This window comes from Gastrolobium bilobum, unplaced genomic scaffold, assembly GCF_033153095.1.
Source record: "Gastrolobium bilobum isolate Gb01-03AN ecotype WA unplaced genomic scaffold, APGP_CSIRO_Gbil_v1 utg12082, whole genome shotgun sequence".
NCBI lineage: Eukaryota > Viridiplantae > Streptophyta > Magnoliopsida > Fabales > Fabaceae > Gastrolobium > Gastrolobium bilobum.
Window position 1 is genome coordinate 194,160 of NW_026897435.1, and position 17,302 is coordinate 211,461.

At 38.5% G+C, this 17,302-nt stretch overlaps 2 protein-coding genes across 2 annotated transcripts; both read left to right on the forward strand.

The window, feature by feature from the left end:
- The first annotated feature begins 10,790 nt into the window (after nucleotides 1-10,790).
- LOC133306873 (uncharacterized) lies at nucleotides 10,791-14,377 on the forward strand. The gene is made up of 3 exons (XM_061507248.1): nucleotides 10,791-13,420; nucleotides 13,492-13,597; nucleotides 13,691-14,377. Exons 1-3 carry the CDS (start codon nucleotides 10,791-10,793, stop codon nucleotides 14,375-14,377), a joined length of 3,423 nt encoding a protein of 1,140 aa, XP_061363232.1.
- A 265-nt stretch (nucleotides 14,378-14,642) lies between these two features.
- Nucleotides 14,643-16,967, forward strand: LOC133306875 (uncharacterized). Its single transcript, XM_061507250.1, has 7 exons — nucleotides 14,643-14,889; nucleotides 14,988-15,229; nucleotides 15,309-15,515; nucleotides 15,596-15,688; nucleotides 15,771-15,836; nucleotides 15,944-16,255; nucleotides 16,857-16,967. Exons 1-7 carry the CDS (start codon nucleotides 14,643-14,645, stop codon nucleotides 16,965-16,967), a joined length of 1,278 nt encoding a protein of 425 aa, XP_061363234.1.
- Nucleotides 16,968-17,302: the final 335 nt, after the last annotated feature.

The following is a 17,302-nucleotide window of genomic DNA, read 5'->3' on the forward strand; positions in this document are numbered from 1 at the left end:
TTGGCTAATTATCGTTTTACCCTTCCTTTGTATTTTGACCTGATTTTCAGGACTTTCACTAATCTTCCCCTCTAATCCATGTTTAATATATTAATGTATAATTTAGAAGTGAGAGGGGTTATATTCACCCCTCCTTTTTGAAATTTTGTCCGCAAAATTAATCCATACCTGTCCGCTAACTCAGGATACAGCCAGAGAATCTCATCCTCCCGCTCCCTAGTAGCCTCCTCAGGTGTATGTCCTTCCCATTGAATCTTTAGCATTGGAATATTTTTGCTTCTCAGCCTCTTCTCATTGCGGTCAAGGACATCAATAGGACCAACAGGAGTCTTTAAATTCTCTCGAATCTTAATATCATCCGGTATCACCACATGTGATTCATCCGGAATATAACACCGCAGCTGCGATACATGAAACACATCGTGCAAATTCAAAAACCATGGGGGCAAGGCAAGCTGATAGGACACTAATCCCACTCTTTTCATTATCTGATACGGCCTAATAAAACGAGGATTCAGCTTCCTCACGCCCAATGCACGGCCAACACCCGTAACTGGAGATAACCGCACAAATAAATGATCACCTTCCTCGAATTCCAACGGTCTGTGTCTATTATCATAATAACTTTTCTGCCGATTCTGTGCATGTTTAAGTTTCTCTCTGATCATTTCAATCTGTGTTGTAGTTTCTTGCACAAAATCTGGCCCAAATCTCTCTTTATCACCTACCTCAGTCCAACAAGTAGGAGTACGACATCTTCGTCCATACAATGCCTCATACGGTGTCATGCCCAAACTGGAATGAAAACTGTTATTATAAGAAAATTCCACCAATGACAAATACTTGTCCCAAGCAGTGCCCTGCTCCAATGTGCAAGCTCTCAGCATATCCTCAAGTGTCTATATGGTCCTCTCAGTCTGACCATCAGTTTGCGGATGATACACAGTGCTCAGCCTGAGCTGAGTGCCAAAAGCCTGCTACAAGGCTCCCCAAAAATGAGAAGTAAATTTCGGGTCCTGATCACTAACACTACAAGAAAAATTGTATACTGCGACGGAATATCTGAGGCGGTCTATATAGAACTGCCTCCAAATTATTTTCACAGGCGGTAACGCATGCGTTTTAGTAAATCGACTGAATATTAGGATATTACTCAGGCGGTTTCCTTGTAACCGCCTGCATTCATTAAATACACAGGCGGTCTTATAGGCGTTTATAAAATTAGCCTGAAAATTATTTAATTCACAGGCGGTTAAAAGACAATCGCCTATAAATTAGCTTATTTTAGGCGGTTTGGCAGGCGTTTATTTTCAATTGCATCTCCTTTATATCCACAGGCCGTTAATCAAACCGCCTCAATATATGAAGAATCGAAAAAAACTAAAAAATTCGTGCAAGAGGAATCGAACCTGCACCATCCTCGTTGAGAGACATAATGAAACCACTGATCCAACTGAAAATCCTAAGCAAGTAATGAAAAATTTAGGTGTTATTTAAAAAGGTTTTTCTTTCATTTTCATTCGGCGGGCTCGATTCCCTCCTTGTGAAAAATGAGAGTAACTTCTATCTTTCCTTTCAGTTTCATTAGGGTTTAGGTTCTTTTTTTTTTACCTTTTTTTCATTTTCACTTTCTCTTGAAATTGAGAGCTCCCTTCTTACCGCTTGTAAATTTCTCTCTGTGGTCACCGGTGGTGAAGGAACATCAAGGTCACTGGTGGTGTTCTCACGGTAGCTCTCAAAGGTCACCGGTGGTGAAGGGCTTAGTACTCAGGCACGGTTTTCCCAAAACTCAGGTGCCTTCATAATACTCGATTTAATTGTAGAGACTAGAGAATGCTTCGTTTTCATTTAAATTTTTTTTTAATCTTTGAATGTGCCTATTTAAAATGTTTTTTGTTTTTAATCTTTTCGTTCAGACACCGAAACTTGCTCGAAGAGTTGCTCGACTGTCGACAGTAATCAGTTGAACTACTCAGGTGCTCTTTTGCATTCGAAGTCTTCTGCATTTTCTTTCTTTTTTGTTTCCTTCCACAAACTTCTTTTGCATGTTCGATTTTATCCCATCCAGACCTTCCACAAGCCCTTTTGTCTTCACATTTTGGGGTTTGAGGTTCGAGCCATGGTTTTATTTGAGTTCTCAGCATTTTTATAAATTGGTATTGTTCCTTTTAACTTGTTTTACTATGGAAATGAAAGTGTTTTCACTTTACAAGAAGATTAGACTTGTGTATAGAGGCAAGAAAGCTAATATTTTGTTATAGTCTCATTGGATGCTTTAATAGGTTCATATATATATAGTAGTAAAGCTTAAATATAGTTAATACTAATTAGATCTTAGATTCAGATGAGGAAGCAAAATTGAAGTATCCTTCTTGTGGTACGAAATTGGGATAATGGTAACAGCTAAGGTATAGTTTGTACAAAGGAACCTTCCCCTTTCTGTGGATATGTTAGTGGTTTAAGATACTATTGTTGAATATTAGAGCAATATGATTAACAATTCAAGCAGGAGAGGGATGCGTGCACTCATGCTATAAAAGAAATAAAACATTTTAGATTATAAAAGATTTGCTATGCATAAGCATGGGTTACTGACAACTGTACTGTGTCTTTGTTTCATTAGGGAACAACATAGGATCTCTATGCTGTCGTCCACCCTTCACCTGAGATTCTTCCTAGAAAATTCCCGAGTTTTAGAAAGGGATTAATTCAAATGGTACATGTTCTCTGTTCCAATAAAATTATTTTCCGTATAAGATACTTATAGTTTATAAAAAGAAAAAGAAAAAAAAGAAGAAAAGACAAAAGTTTTTGAATTCATACCGGACCTATTAATTCATGCAAAGCGAAAAATAAAATTGGTTATTTGTAGCGTAGGACTATAGCTAATTATAAATTGGTATTGTTCCTTTTAACTTGTTTTACTATGAAAATGAAAATGTTTTCTCTCTCACTATGAGTTAAGATTTAACATGTTTTGATAAAAGGCTTTAGTGCTTTCATCAGCTCTTCACTATAAGGATCTAAGAATTCTGGTGTCATGTTGCTATTGTAGATATCTATAGCTGTTGCCATGCTTTACAACACAAGAAGAAATTAAGTAAAAACAAGAGAAGGTCATTAAATAAAAAAAAAATAGTTTGGTGCTTACAGTTTTGAAATTGGGTGTGATATTTGTCTCTCTACTTTAGCTCTTTTTCCCAGTCCCAGATAAAAAGCAGGGTAGCAAAACAGATGTTTGGTCTGGTCCTTACCTGTTCAGGAAAGTTAGAGGGTATTAAAAATTGAGAAAAATTTATAGTTCAGGAGTGAGGTTATGATGGGGTAAGGGTGTTTTGTAACCACACTTATGGTGATGAAGGACTTGATTCTTAGCTGTTTGGAAACTGCAAACAGTATGTTCATAAGAAGAATTGGGGGATTGAGGGGTTTCAAGGTTGATTTTAGTAAATGTGAAACTGGGTTTTGGAAGAAACAACTTATGATAACTTCGTTCAGTAGATGTTCCGTCAGTATGATGTAAGGGGGTAGAGGGAAAATAGGGAAGAGAACGAATTTGAGAAGAAGGAGAGATAAGAATTCTGTCAAAATAACTCTCCCTTCATTGAGGTTTGCTTCCAATATTTATAGTAAAGTAAACCCTAATCTAGAATTCAAATACGAAGGCTGTTGCAACAGCTAATCCTATGATTACGAAAAGAAACAACTAAAGGAAATAACAACGCTTAAAAATAGGAATGACTACTATCTTAATTAAACCGGAAATAAAATCAGAACAATAATCAGCAAGCTGGCCTCAGATCATGTGAGGTAGTCATCTAAATATCTTGGGCTGGTCCTCATGCGTTTGGGTTGTACCCTGATGGGCTGGGCCATGGGTTGGGTTACAACATCACCTGCCCCTTTTAAATTATCCATGTCCGCATGGATGGAGATTTCGTTGGATTGCCGTCCACTTAGAGCCTGCCGCGTGGAGTCAAGTTGCACATCCATCCGTTGGGTTGTGTCTCGAGGTGGAGTAGCGTGAAGATCAGATGAAAAGTTAATGTCCTCGGTTGCTGTGTTCGAGGCAGACTTGAAAGGAGGGGCCAATGAATGGGCATTATCATTGAGCCTAGCATTTCCATCCGTTCCATGCTCTATACCCTCATCGTGGTCATTAGCAATGGGTATTGTATTTCCATCAGTTCCTTGCTCCATATCCTCAGCCGGTGCTTGTGACAGTGAGTCCGCTGCGCAAGTTTGTCCCAAGTCTTCTTCCCAAGACGAGTCCTCCGGTGCACCGTCGGTCCATTGGACCAAGACCTCTTTAACCAGCTTCCCTTTTTTCCAAACCTTTCGTTCTCCAAGGATGGCGACGGCAAGGTGAAGAGGGCTGTTCTCCTTTGCGTTGGGTGGTAGTGGATAGACTTTGAACGAGGTGGGTGAGACAAACGGCCGGAGCAGTGAAACGTGAAACACCGGGTGTATCCGTGAAGACTCTGGTAGTTGAAGCTTGTAGGCAACGGAACCGATGCGTTGCAGCACCTTAAACGGACCGTAGTACCTGAGTGCGAGCTTCTGGGAAGATCTTTTATGGACCGTGAGCTGGCAGTAAGGTTGTAATTTGAGAAGAACCATTTCTCCTTCTTTGAACTCCCAATGTTTGCGTTTTGTGTCGCTGTAAACCTTCATTGCTATCTGCGCTTGATTGAGATTTTGCTTTAAGCTTTCCATTATTTTATTTCTGTTTGACAGATCTGTATCAATGGCTTCCAAAGGACTGGAGCCGAGACAGTACGTGAGCAAGTTCGGTGGGGGAACACCAAACGTGACCTCGAACGGGGTATAACCTGTCGATCTGTTGAAGGAGGTGTTGAAATGAAACTCAGCAAAGCTCAAGATGCGTGACCAGTGGCTCGGATTTTCGTGAACGAAAGCTCTAAGGTATTGCTCTAAACACCTGTTGACACGTTCAGTTTGTCCGTCGGTTTGCGGGTGATATGCGGAACTGTAACGCAGTTGTGTTCCTTGCAGATCAAACAGCGCTCGCCAAAAGTTGCTGAGAAAGACTGGATCCCGATCAGAGATGATGGATTTTGGAAACCCATGGAGCTTCCCGGTGGATTCCCAGAATGCCTTGGCCACTCGTGCTGCAGTGAAGTTGGCTGGTAAGGGTACAAAGTGGCCTCCCTTAGATAACCTGTCAACAGTAACAAAAATAACACTAAAACCGTTAGAGTTAGGTAAATGGGTAATAAAATCCATGCTGAGTTCGGTCCAGATAGTGTTTGGTGGGGTAATGGGTTGCAATAATTCGTACGGGGAATGGTTTTGTGGTTTCACTTTCTGACATGTCTCACACTGTTTGACAAAATTCTTAACATCTCGCTTCATTCCCTTCCAGGTGAAAGCTTTGTTGAGGCGAAGGAATGTGTTCTGGATACCTGAGTGTCCCCCTTGCATGGAGCTATGGAACTCGTGGAGTAGTTTCTCCTTCAGAGTGGAGTGGTCCGGAATATAAATTCTGGACTTGTGAAAAAGCAGCTCATTTTTTACTTTCCATTTTTCCCATTTATTTGGTTCTGTAATAAGGCCCTGGATAACTGTAATAGCGTAGGTATCTTGCTTTAATTCCTGCTGTAGAATGTGTGTGATATTGCATGTTGGTCCGGTGATTGTGGCAAGCTGGGAGTGAGGTAATTCATGACCTCCTTCTGGAAACCGGGACAAGGCATCTGCAGCTGCATTTGTTTTGCCTGGTTTGTAAACAATAGTGTATGAAAAGCCCAGCAGTTGTGACAGGAATTGTTGCTGTTCTGGGGTTTGAACAACTTGATTCATGAGATGAAACAGGCTTTTATGGTCAGTACGAATGATGAAAGTAGCGCCTAATAAATACTGTCGCCATTTCGCCACGCCACTAGTAATAGCAAACATTTCGCGTATGTAGGTTGATTTTTTTTGCATTGCCGGGGATAGTTTCCTACTGTAGAACGCGATAGGTCTGTCATGCTGCATTAAAACGGCTCCGATACCCACACCGGATGCATCTGTTTCTAAAATAAATGGAATAGAAAAATCTGGTAAAATCAGAATAGGAGCAGTGGTGAGTAATAGCTTTAATTTTTCAAACGCTGCTGATTCCTTGTCGCCCCAGTGGAAATCTGTGTTAGAGGTTAAATCTGAAAGAGGGGCAGCTATAGTTGCAAAATTTTTGATAAATCTCCTGTAATATCCAGCCAATCCTAGGAAAGCGCGTACCTGGGTCACGTTCTTAGGTTGCATCCAATTAATAATTGAACTAATTTTTTCCGGGTCGGGTAACAAACCTTTACCAGATATAATGTGACCTAAAAACTGGATTTGCTCTTGGGCAAACAAACATTTCGACTGCTTGGCAAAAAATGAGTGTTCCCTTAGAGTGGAAAGGACCGTCTGTAGGTTCTCCTTGTGGGCAGTCAGTGTGGGACTGTATATTAAGATATCATCAAAGAAAATTACAACGAATTTTCGTAAAAATGCTGAAAAAACCTCATTCATAGTCGCTTGGAAGGTAGATGGTGCATTGGACAGACCAAATGGCATCACGAGGAATTCGTAGTGGCCATGGTGTGTGCGAAAGGCTGTCTTGTGAATGTCAGAGGCATCCATCAGTATTTGGTGGTATCCGGACCGTAGATCGAGCTTGGAAAAAATTGATGCACCATGTAGTTCGTCTAATAATTCGTCTATTGTGGGAATTGGGAACTTGTCCTTGACCGTGATAGCATTTAAGGCCCTGTAATCAACACAAAAATGCCAGGTTCCATCTTTCTTCTTGACTAGTATGACCGGTGAGCTATAGGCAGAAGTGCTTGGGCGTATTATTCCTTCCTGTATCATTTCGGAGACCAACTTCTCAATCTCATTTTTTTGATAATGGGGATACCGGTAAGGCCTTACCTGTATGGGCTTTGTGTTGGGAAGAAGGTGGATATGGTGGTTTGTTGGTCTATGTGGGGGAAGTTTGGTAGGTTTAAAGAAAACATCTTGGAATTCGGTGAGGATGGGTGAGATGGTGTGTGGAATATTAGGCATTGGATTTGTACGTGGCTGTGATGTGGTCATACACATGAGATAGGCCTGGATTGGTTCGTGGGCTACTAGTTTGTGTAGTTGGGCATTGGTAATGGCGGAAGGTGTTAAACTGGTGTTGCCATGAAGAATGATGGGTTTAGATTGGTGGGTAAAGGTCATGGTAAGTGTGTGGTAATCTGTTATTACTGGTCCCAAGGTGGATAGCCACTGTACACCGAGGACAATATCCGCGCCCTGAAGTTCAAGCACAAAGAGGTCAATATCAAAAATGTGTTGATTTGGAAGGTTGATACGAACCTTAGTACACATTCCTTGGCAAAATAGGTTGTCTCCGTTGCCCACTTGGACCTTAAATGGGCTGATGGATTGGATGGGTAAGTGCAAGTGGGTTGCAGCGCGTTCTGTAATGAAGTTATGGGTGCTGCCATTGTCTATCAGTATCTGGACAGCGGTGCTTTTAACAGTGCCCGTGAGACGAAAAGCCTTGGTTGAATGGTGACCAAAGAGGGCGTTGAAACTGATTTCAGGATACTCAGGGTTGTCAGGAGTAGTTTCTTCTGTTGTTTCCTCGGCATGCGCAGTTTCTTCGTCGTCATCGACTAACATGCACATAAAAGTAGAACCATGTTTGCATTTATGGCCAAAAACATACCGTTCGTCACAGTTGTAGCAAAGTCCCTTTTCCCTTCGTGCCAGCATTTCACTTTGGGAAAGCCGCTTGATTGGAACAGAAGAGGACTGAGAGGTTGGTGGTTTGACCGGTTGAGTGGTGGTGGTAGTGTGGGTACGTTGTCCCCATCTAATTGTGCGATCTTCAGCCTCAACGAAATTGCGTGCAAGGCCCCAGGCTGCATGGAAAGTCTCAGGTAAATGTGCTTGCACATCACTGCGTACCTTGGGTTTGAGACCCGAGATAAACATGCTTTTGCGTAGAGCGTCCGTGATGCCGTGTACCTTACTTGACATAGTTTCGAAAGCTGCTTGGTATTCCCGGACAGAACCGGTTTGAGTCAGACGACATAATGCTCCCGCGGGATCCTCATAAATTGTTGGGCCATATCTGCTGATGATGGCTGTGCGAAAGTCTCGCCAAGTGGCAATGAGTCCCTCGCGAGACAGATTGCGGAACCAACTGAGAGCTGGTGGGTCAAGGTGAAAGGCAGCCAAACACAGCTTCTCCGGTTCTGTAATGGAGTAATACTCAAAATATTGGTCGACGGCAAACAACCAATCAGTAGGATCGCCCTGGGCAAACCGAGGGAAGACAAGGCGGACCGGTTTGGGTTTTTTTGGATCAGTACGAAGCGGAACTGGTCCAAGAACGCTACTAGTAGGTTGCTGGAGACGCTGGGTCTCTAGAAGAGCTGTGATTTCGCGCTGGAACTTATCGAGACTGAGGTCGAGTTGCTCCTGGTTGGTTCGTTGCATCTGCAGAAGTAATGTTTGCCGATCCTCATTGGCGGATGTGATGAACGTTGTAAGTCGTTCGTCCACAGCGGTGATCTGATCTTGTAATTGGGCCATGCGTGTAGTCTTTTCAGCCATGGAGGTAAGTTCAGGAATGAAAGCACCAAATGTAAGGGGGTAGAGGGAAAATAGGGAAGAGAACGAATTTGAGAAGAAGGAGAGATAAGAATTCTGTCAAAACAACTCTCCCTTCATTGAGGTTTGCTTCCAATATTTATAGTAAAGTAAACCCTAATCTAGAATTCAAATATGAAGGCTGTTGCAACAGCTAATCCTATGATTACGAAAAGAAACAACTAAAGGAAATAACAACGCTTAAAAATAGGAATGACTACTATCTTAATTAAACCGGAAATAAAATCAGAACAATAATCAGCAAGCTGGCCTCAGATCATGTGAGGTAGTCATCTAAATATCTTGGGCTGGTCCTCATGCGTTTGGGTTGTACCCTGATGGGCTGGGCCATGGGTTGGGTTACAACATATGACTTTAAATTGGATACTGCAGATTAGAAATTGAATTGAATAAGAGAAAAATTTCATGGTTAGGATCCTGACACTGAGCAATCACATTAGAGGATTGATCACACTACATGTCTAACTATCCAAGAAGAGAGAAACCTCCCAAAATAATACTCAATATCTCATCATTGTTTTACCCCATTTTGAATGGAGTTTGCTGAATTAATCCTACTATCTATTTAGAATTACATGGATGCGAGTAAAATATGAATAAAACTACTAAAATGGTCATATTACTACAAAATAGGGGAAACTTATAAATTCATAACAGTCGTAAGTTATTAGGTCTAATTAAGGTAAGGAAGGATTTTCATTACGTGACATGTGCCTAATTGAAAGAAAGAAAATACAAGAAAGGGAGAGATTGCAAACTGTATGTTCACTTGATCTTGTATTCCTTGTATATTTGTTTAATGGTTGTTGTCTTTATTTCTTTAGTTTTATAATGCTCTTGAAACTTTCACATAGTACTTGTGTTACAAATTTACACCCACTAGAAAAACAACTTGACTTTTGTGCCATTGATTTGCTAGACACCCTGTGCATACTCTTTCAATCTGACTTTGGAGACTTCAAATAGACTTAATTGGTAATTTGTTTTAGATGCTTCTCATGAGGTTTTTTTTATTATTATTATTGGTATCTTTGCTCGTCCTTTTCTTGGATGCTTATTTGTGAGCATATTTTGTTGGTTCATAATTATAACTTTCTTTTGATGATAGTTACAGATTGCTGAAACTGACGACAGATAAAATTTCAGAATTATATTGTGTTTGTGTATTTTATGAGAGTACTTTTCTATTTCTTACTTTCCATGGCTCATTTGATGTTGTTTTAGCATCTTCTTTTTGTGCTGGGTTTGAACCGAATTCTATGTGGTTAAAAGACAAGCTCCGTTCTTTCTTCCTTGGTGAATCACTTGCCTCGTCAACATGAAGAGTACCTTTATTCTTTGATGGCTATCCTATTAAAAAATTATAAGATCCAAGATTAAAATCGATTCTTTCCTTTTTGCTTAATTTTGTTTTAGCTATATCCTAGATTAAAGAATTCATGTTTTCTAATAGTTAGCTCTATCTTCTCATATATTAAAGAATTCATGTTTTCTAATAGTTAGCTCTATCTTCTCATATTTTCGTTAATATTATGAAAAAAGAATATAAGAATTTCTTTTATGATTAATTTATATATTTCTTTTTTATAAATAAACACCCTGCCATAGTAGTAACTTGAGAAATAATATATTTTTTTCTTGAATATGTTGTTTTCAGGTACGTGCAAAGAGTGTGACAGTTTGAAGCCACTTGTGAGCTTACCAAAAAAAAAAAAAAAGCCACTTGTGCCAAGGTTGTCTGAACTTCTTTTAATTGAGGTTTTCCTTTTAAACCATTGTGTGTGTATATATATATATGTTTTGTCTATTGGGTAATCATGCCATGACAGTGTGACAGTTTGTTTCTTTTCTTATTTGTTTCTTATTTGTTTTGGATTATATATTTTATGGAAATGGATCCTTTTATATATACAATTACATACGAGAAGATTCAATTCCATATTTTAACAATAAGACAAAAAATAAAAAAATAAAAAAGAATAAGTAAGTTGTTATTAATTTTAAACTCAGAAGAGCTTGTATTACATTTGTTATATTGTATTACTGTCATCTGCTGTAAAATTGGTTCATAAAACACAACATAATAAACTGCGATACTGAGAAAAATACTTGCCTTATTTTCAGAGTGAATGGATAAGTCTTGGATTACAAAACCGCGAAATTCAATTGAGTATGGTGAAGGAGTTAGGAGATTTATTGATTTTGCTTTTCAACATAGTGCAATCGAAGGCAAAATCTTATGCCCTTGCTCGCCTTGCGGTTTTATAAAGTGGTTTTCAAAAGAAACAGTGTATGATCATTTGTTGTGCAAGAAATTCCCTGAAGGCTACACATTTTGGTTCTATCATGGAGAGTCAAATGAGGGGTCAACTAGTAATGTTGCTGGCCGAGCTGAGTCACAGGGTGCAGGAGACCAGAATGTTGATGTAGATCCAATGTTGGACATGATCAATGATGCATTTGGCATAAATAGGCAACATGACAGTGACATACTATTTGGGTCGGATGAAAACATTGCCCAAGGGGGGGGAACAAATTATGAAGAAGTAAATCGTGACAAGGAATTTTTTGAATTGGCAAAAGAAGGGGAACAACCATTATATGAAGGGTGTCATAAATATTCGAAGCTTTCCTTTATTGTGAAGTTGTATCATATTAAGTGCTTATGTAAGATGACTGACAAGTCCATGACTATGATATTAGAGCTTTTGCATGATGCATTTGAACATGCCAAGATTCCATCTTCATTCTATGAGGCAAAGAAGACTATCACCAAGTTAGGATTGAACTACCAGAAGATAGATGCTTGTCCAAAAAATTGTATGTTGTTTTGGGGAGCAGAAGATGAAGATAAACAAATTTGCAAGGTTTGTAAAACATCTAGATGGAAACCACCTGTTAAAGAAGGGGAACATACATGTTCTCAACAAGGAAGAAAGAAGCGTAATGTGGCTGCAAAAGTTGTTCGATACTTTCCCCTTAAACCACGCTTGCAAAGATTATTTTTATCAACGAAGACTGTCGAAGATATGAGATGGCATGCGATGCATGGTAACAATGATGGCTTAATGAGACATCCTAGAGACTCTGAAGCATGGAAAAAGTTTGATGAGTTGCACACATCATTTGCTTCAGACCCACGAAATGTGCGACTCGGTTTAGCTACCGATGGTTTTAATCCCTTTGGTAATATGAGTGCTAGTTATAGTATTTGGCCAATCATTCTGATTCCGTACAACACCCCTCCATGGTTGTGTATGAAGTCGACGGCTTTTATTATTTCAACTATAATACCTGGTAAAAGAATGCCAGGTAATGACATTGACGTGTTCTTACAACCTTTGATCAAAGAGTTGAAAGAATTATGGCAGGATGGTGTAGATACGTATGACGCTTTCACACGGGAGATGTTCAAATTACATGCAGCATTGATGTGGACGATTAGTGATTTTCCTGGCTTAGGAAATCTATCTGGTTGGAACACATACACTGGTAAAGCATGCTCGTCATGCAACCTGGATTCTGAACCTTGTCGTCTTTATCATAGTAAAAAATGGTGTTTTATGGGTCATCGACGCTTTCTTGACCAAAAACATAGATTTAGATTGAACAAGGTTCGGTTTAATGGAAAGCAAGATGTGCGTAATCCTCCAAGGTTGTTGTCTGGTTGTGAAATACTTGAACAAGTTGCAAATATTAATGTGACATTCGGTCGAGCACCCGAAGTTAGTGGAAGAAGAAAAAGAAGACGCGCTAGTGACCGTGATGCACATGGCAGCACCCAACAATGGAAAAAGAAAAGTATATTTTTTGAACTTCCATATTGGAGGCATAATTTATTGCGTCACAATCTTGACATGATGCACATTGAGAAAAATATGTGTGATAATATCATTTACACATTGCTTAATGATGCCTCTAAGTCAAAAGATCATTTGAATGCAAGAAAAGATCTTGTAAGAATGGGTTGTAAGCATGACCTTGAGGATGGAAAATATCCTTTAGCAATCTATGCAATGACTAATCAAGGCAAGAAGATGTTCCTAACAACATTGAGGAATATCAGTGTACCAGATGGTTATGCAAGCAACATTTCTAGGTGCATTGATGTGGATTCTATGCGGTTGAATGGAATGATGAAAAGTCATGATTGTCATATATTGATTGAGCAATTACTGCCATTGGCCACACGAGTAGCATTGCCTGATAATGTTTCAAGCATTTTAATTGAGTTGTGTTCATTCTTCAAACAAATGTGCGACAATGTGTTGAATGTTGAAAAATTGGATTTATTGCAACGTCAAGTGGTGGTCACCCTATGCCATATGGAAATGTTATTTCCTCCATCGTTCTTCACAGTCATGGTTCATTTGATTGTTCATCTTGTTAAGGAAGCTAAGCTTGGAGGTCCTGTGCACTATCGATGGATGTATCCTATTGAGAGATACTTAGGACAATTGAAATCATATGTGCGCAACAGAGCTCGACCAGAAGGGTCTATAGCACAAGGTTACCTAATGCAAGAAATTCTAACATTTTGTTCAAGGTACATAGATAATATTGAGACTCGATGGAATCGACCTGGGCGGGTCGATGATGTACCTAATGATGCGCAAGATAAATCACGCATGGATGAAATCTTTCCCCGAGTAGGAAAGCCAATCGGTGCATCATCATATTTCAATCTTACATCAATGCAGAGGTTGCAGGCTCATAGGCATGTGTTGACGAATTGTCCACTTGTTGAACCATACGTCCAGTAAGTGAACCTCAATGATTTTTTTAAGCATGCTATTGTTATTCATGTTATAATTTCAATTATTTGTTTAGGGAGTTTCGGAGGGACGTGAAGAGGCAACTAAGAAGGACTAATCGAAGTCAAGCTGAGATAGATAAACGGGTTCATAGAGAGTTTGTTGATTGGTTATCTAAACGTGTAGGTATTTTATTGCACAATAAAGGTCAACAATATTTATCCTTCACGAATAAAATTGCACGGTGCTAACATTATTACTTTTTTGTGTTGTAGGTTCCTTTAGATATTGAAAATATTAGAGAAGCAGACAAAGATATTATGTTAACCCTTGCCCAAGGTCCTATGTATGAAGCAAGAAGGTTCAATGCATATAATGTGAACGGGTTCAAATTTCGAACATTGGATCGAGATAACAACCTGAAAACACAAAATAATGGGGTTTTTGGAAAGTTTGACACAAGAAGTTATTCAAGCAGAAGAGATGACCAAATGATATGTGGAGGAGTCCCTTACTATGGGAAATTGGTTGACATTATTGAGATTAACTACAATGGCTTGTTCATTGTGCCCTTGTTTAAATGTCAATGGGTTGATACAACTACTCATAGAGGGCATAAAAAAGATAAATTGGGTTTTACCCAAATTAACTTTTCAAAATTGATACATACTGGTGAGAAAGAAGATGATGAGCCGTATGTTAAAGCTTCTGAAAGTCAGATGGTTTTTTATGTTGATGATGAGAAAGAAAAGGGTTGGTGCATACCTGTCCATGTAAAGCCTCGAGACTTGTATGATATGGGCGAAGATATCATGACAACCACTGACCTATTCCCATCACAGAACTTAGACCAAATTTTAGTTGATGATAGATTAGGTCTAACATTATCAAGACCTGCCACAGATGATGACACTCAAAATTTGATAGATATTCACAATGAGGATGAAGATTTAGACATATGAATTTTTTGTTTAGGGAGTAGGTTATGTCTACTTATATACACATGTAGCATGTGTTTTTATTCCTTATGTTTTTTTTGGTATAGTTATGTATGGATTTCTTTATATCATATGTTATGTTTGTGCATTGATGTTGCTTGATATTGCCATTCAATATCGTGATGCTAACATACTATGAACTTTTTCCACTAGATATTGAAATTGGATGATTTGTAAATACGTAAATATATGTTTGCATGTTATATTTTGGACAAATGCATTAGGTGAAATGTCGCGTACAAGGAGATTTGCTGCAAGAAAAGCTTCAACAACCTCTACAACTCCTACCCTGCAAACACAAAATGTACAAGCCAATGAGAACATAGGAAATGGGCTTGAAAGTGTGGAAACACAGCCACGTGAAGTACAAAGCCAAGGAGATGAAGTTTCTAATGAATCTGCTCAACAAAATGAAAGCCAAGCTCCCTACCGGCCCAAGAGGGTGTGCAACAATTATTGGGTGGTTGATGTTATAGGTATACCATATAACACATATATTGACTCTCTTATTCATGTTTGTTTATGTCATAAATTATTGTCTCACTAACAAAAATCACATGAGTATATGTTATAGATGAACAAGGAAGGGTTAACGAGGAAAAATTGCGCATTAGGGACGTTTTGGTACTTGCATATAACAAGCTTGTGATGGTGCCATGGAATGAAGAGAAGCAGCCTGTTTCTGATGCTGCTGCACTGTTGAATGGCTTTTTAGGACATCTTGCATGTAACACTAATATGTTCCCAATATGTTTCGATAGGTGGCCTCATGTACCTCCAAACTATAAGAAGATTGCTTGGGAGAAGACCATAACGGTATAAATGTTCTTTCAATTTCATTTACTAAGCTGAAATTACACCCCATTGATTTTGTTTTATATTATCCATATTGCAGAAAAAGTTTAATGTTTTCCTGGATTACCACCGCGATTATTGTATGGGAAGTATGGGAAAGAAATGGAAGGATAACAGATGGAGGCTATGCAATTATTATTATCATAAAGATCAAAGTTATGAGCAAAACCTTGAGAATTATCCTGATGGTCTGACTAGAGAACAATGGGCTGGTTTTTTGCAATATAAGTTAAGTGATAAAGCCAAGGTAACGACATAAGCATGTATATATTTTCTTAATTTGGTTAACTTGACCTCATTTTAAATAAGCTTTGCTGGACAATGCAGAAATACAGTGAGATAAATACTAGAAATAGAGCAAAGCAGACCATTATGCATACACTTGGATCAAAAAGCATTGCAAGGACAAAATACGACCTGGTATTTATGCGAATTTCAAATCTTGTAATCTATTTCTGATTTGTGAATTTAACTAACATTTAATATACCGACATTGCTTTAGGAACAAAAACATGGACGCAAATTTAGTAGGGGGAAATGTGGGCCATTTCGCATACGAAAAAGGATGGCAATTTTCTGTGTGAAGAAGCTAGAGAAAAGAATGTATGTATTTTGTTGGTGAATTAGGAAGCTATAGTAGAGTTGTTAAATTAAATGTTTGACATTTTGTTGTAGGACGAATTACAAGCAGAGATAGAGGAGATAACTTCTGAAGATGAGGCATTTGAGACAGTGTTGGGGAAGGAGCACCCGGGGCGAGTTAGAGGAATGGGGTATGGGGTGGTTATAACTCAAATGCGTAAGCGCCGTTGCACTTCTGCATCATCTTCTTCTGCTGGTCCTTCACAAGCAGAGTATGATGCCCTCAAACAGGAACTTGACTGTTTAAAAGGAAAAATAGGAGAATTTGACTCCATGAAAGCACAAATGGCTTCTATTATGCAACATTTGAATGCTCAACAGGCTTCTCATATTTCCTTAAATGAGGTAAATCTTGGGTCGTAATTTCCTACATACTTTGGAATTAGAGTTGGTTAAATTTGTGTTGCCTATGCATGGACATCAATAATTTTTTTCAAGACTATAGATTTTTTGCATATATATTTGTTTCATATTTATGTTCTGCAGTGCTGATTGGTATTGTTGATGATATAGTAGTATAAAATGTTATTGTTTAAATTCTGCCCATACGTTAAGAATAAAATGCCAATCAGTGTGAAACTCTGGTTCCTTTCTTTATGACCCGAATTGTTATTATACTGGACAGCTTGGTGAAAATCAGTGTGAAATTCTGCCCATACAATTTGACCCGAATTGTTATTATACTGGACAGCTTGGTACATTTTACTTAGTACGTTTGTTTTATGTGATTCTTCCATAATGTATTCCATATCCTTTATTTTGCATTTATAAAGTCTTTGCACTATTGCAAAAAAATAATAATAATCTTTGCACTTTGGCACAAATGATCATGATATGTGCAAGCCAAGAAAATTAGTTATAGTCATAGTTACTTTATTAAATTCATTGACACATATATCAGGTTTATCATGGATAGTTATAGTGATTTTTCCCCCCAATGTATCAGGTAGCAGATTTGGGTTCTCCCGGGGTTAGAAGATCTTCTCATGCAAGTTATGACCCAAATTGTGAAGGACTGTATTCATCCCATCAAATTCCACCACCACCACAAATTTGAATAGTTGATGTAGTCATTGATGTTGGATCGATATTGTTCTTGCTTTTTTGTCATTATCATGTTGGATTTGTTGAAGACTTTTCCATAACAGTTGAGACTTTTTATGGTTGTTAAACAGTTTGTTGTATGATTTTTGTTAATGTATGCAATTATGGGCTTTTAATCTTGTGATGAATTTATATATATAATGCTTTTAATTCAAGGATGTTAAAATTGTATGGTCAAATGCAACAATTAAAAAAACAGATTAAATGCACTAGCTTTTGGAGGATTTTAGGTACACGTTCATTAACAAAATTACATAATTATATAAAAAAAATATTATATAAATTCAC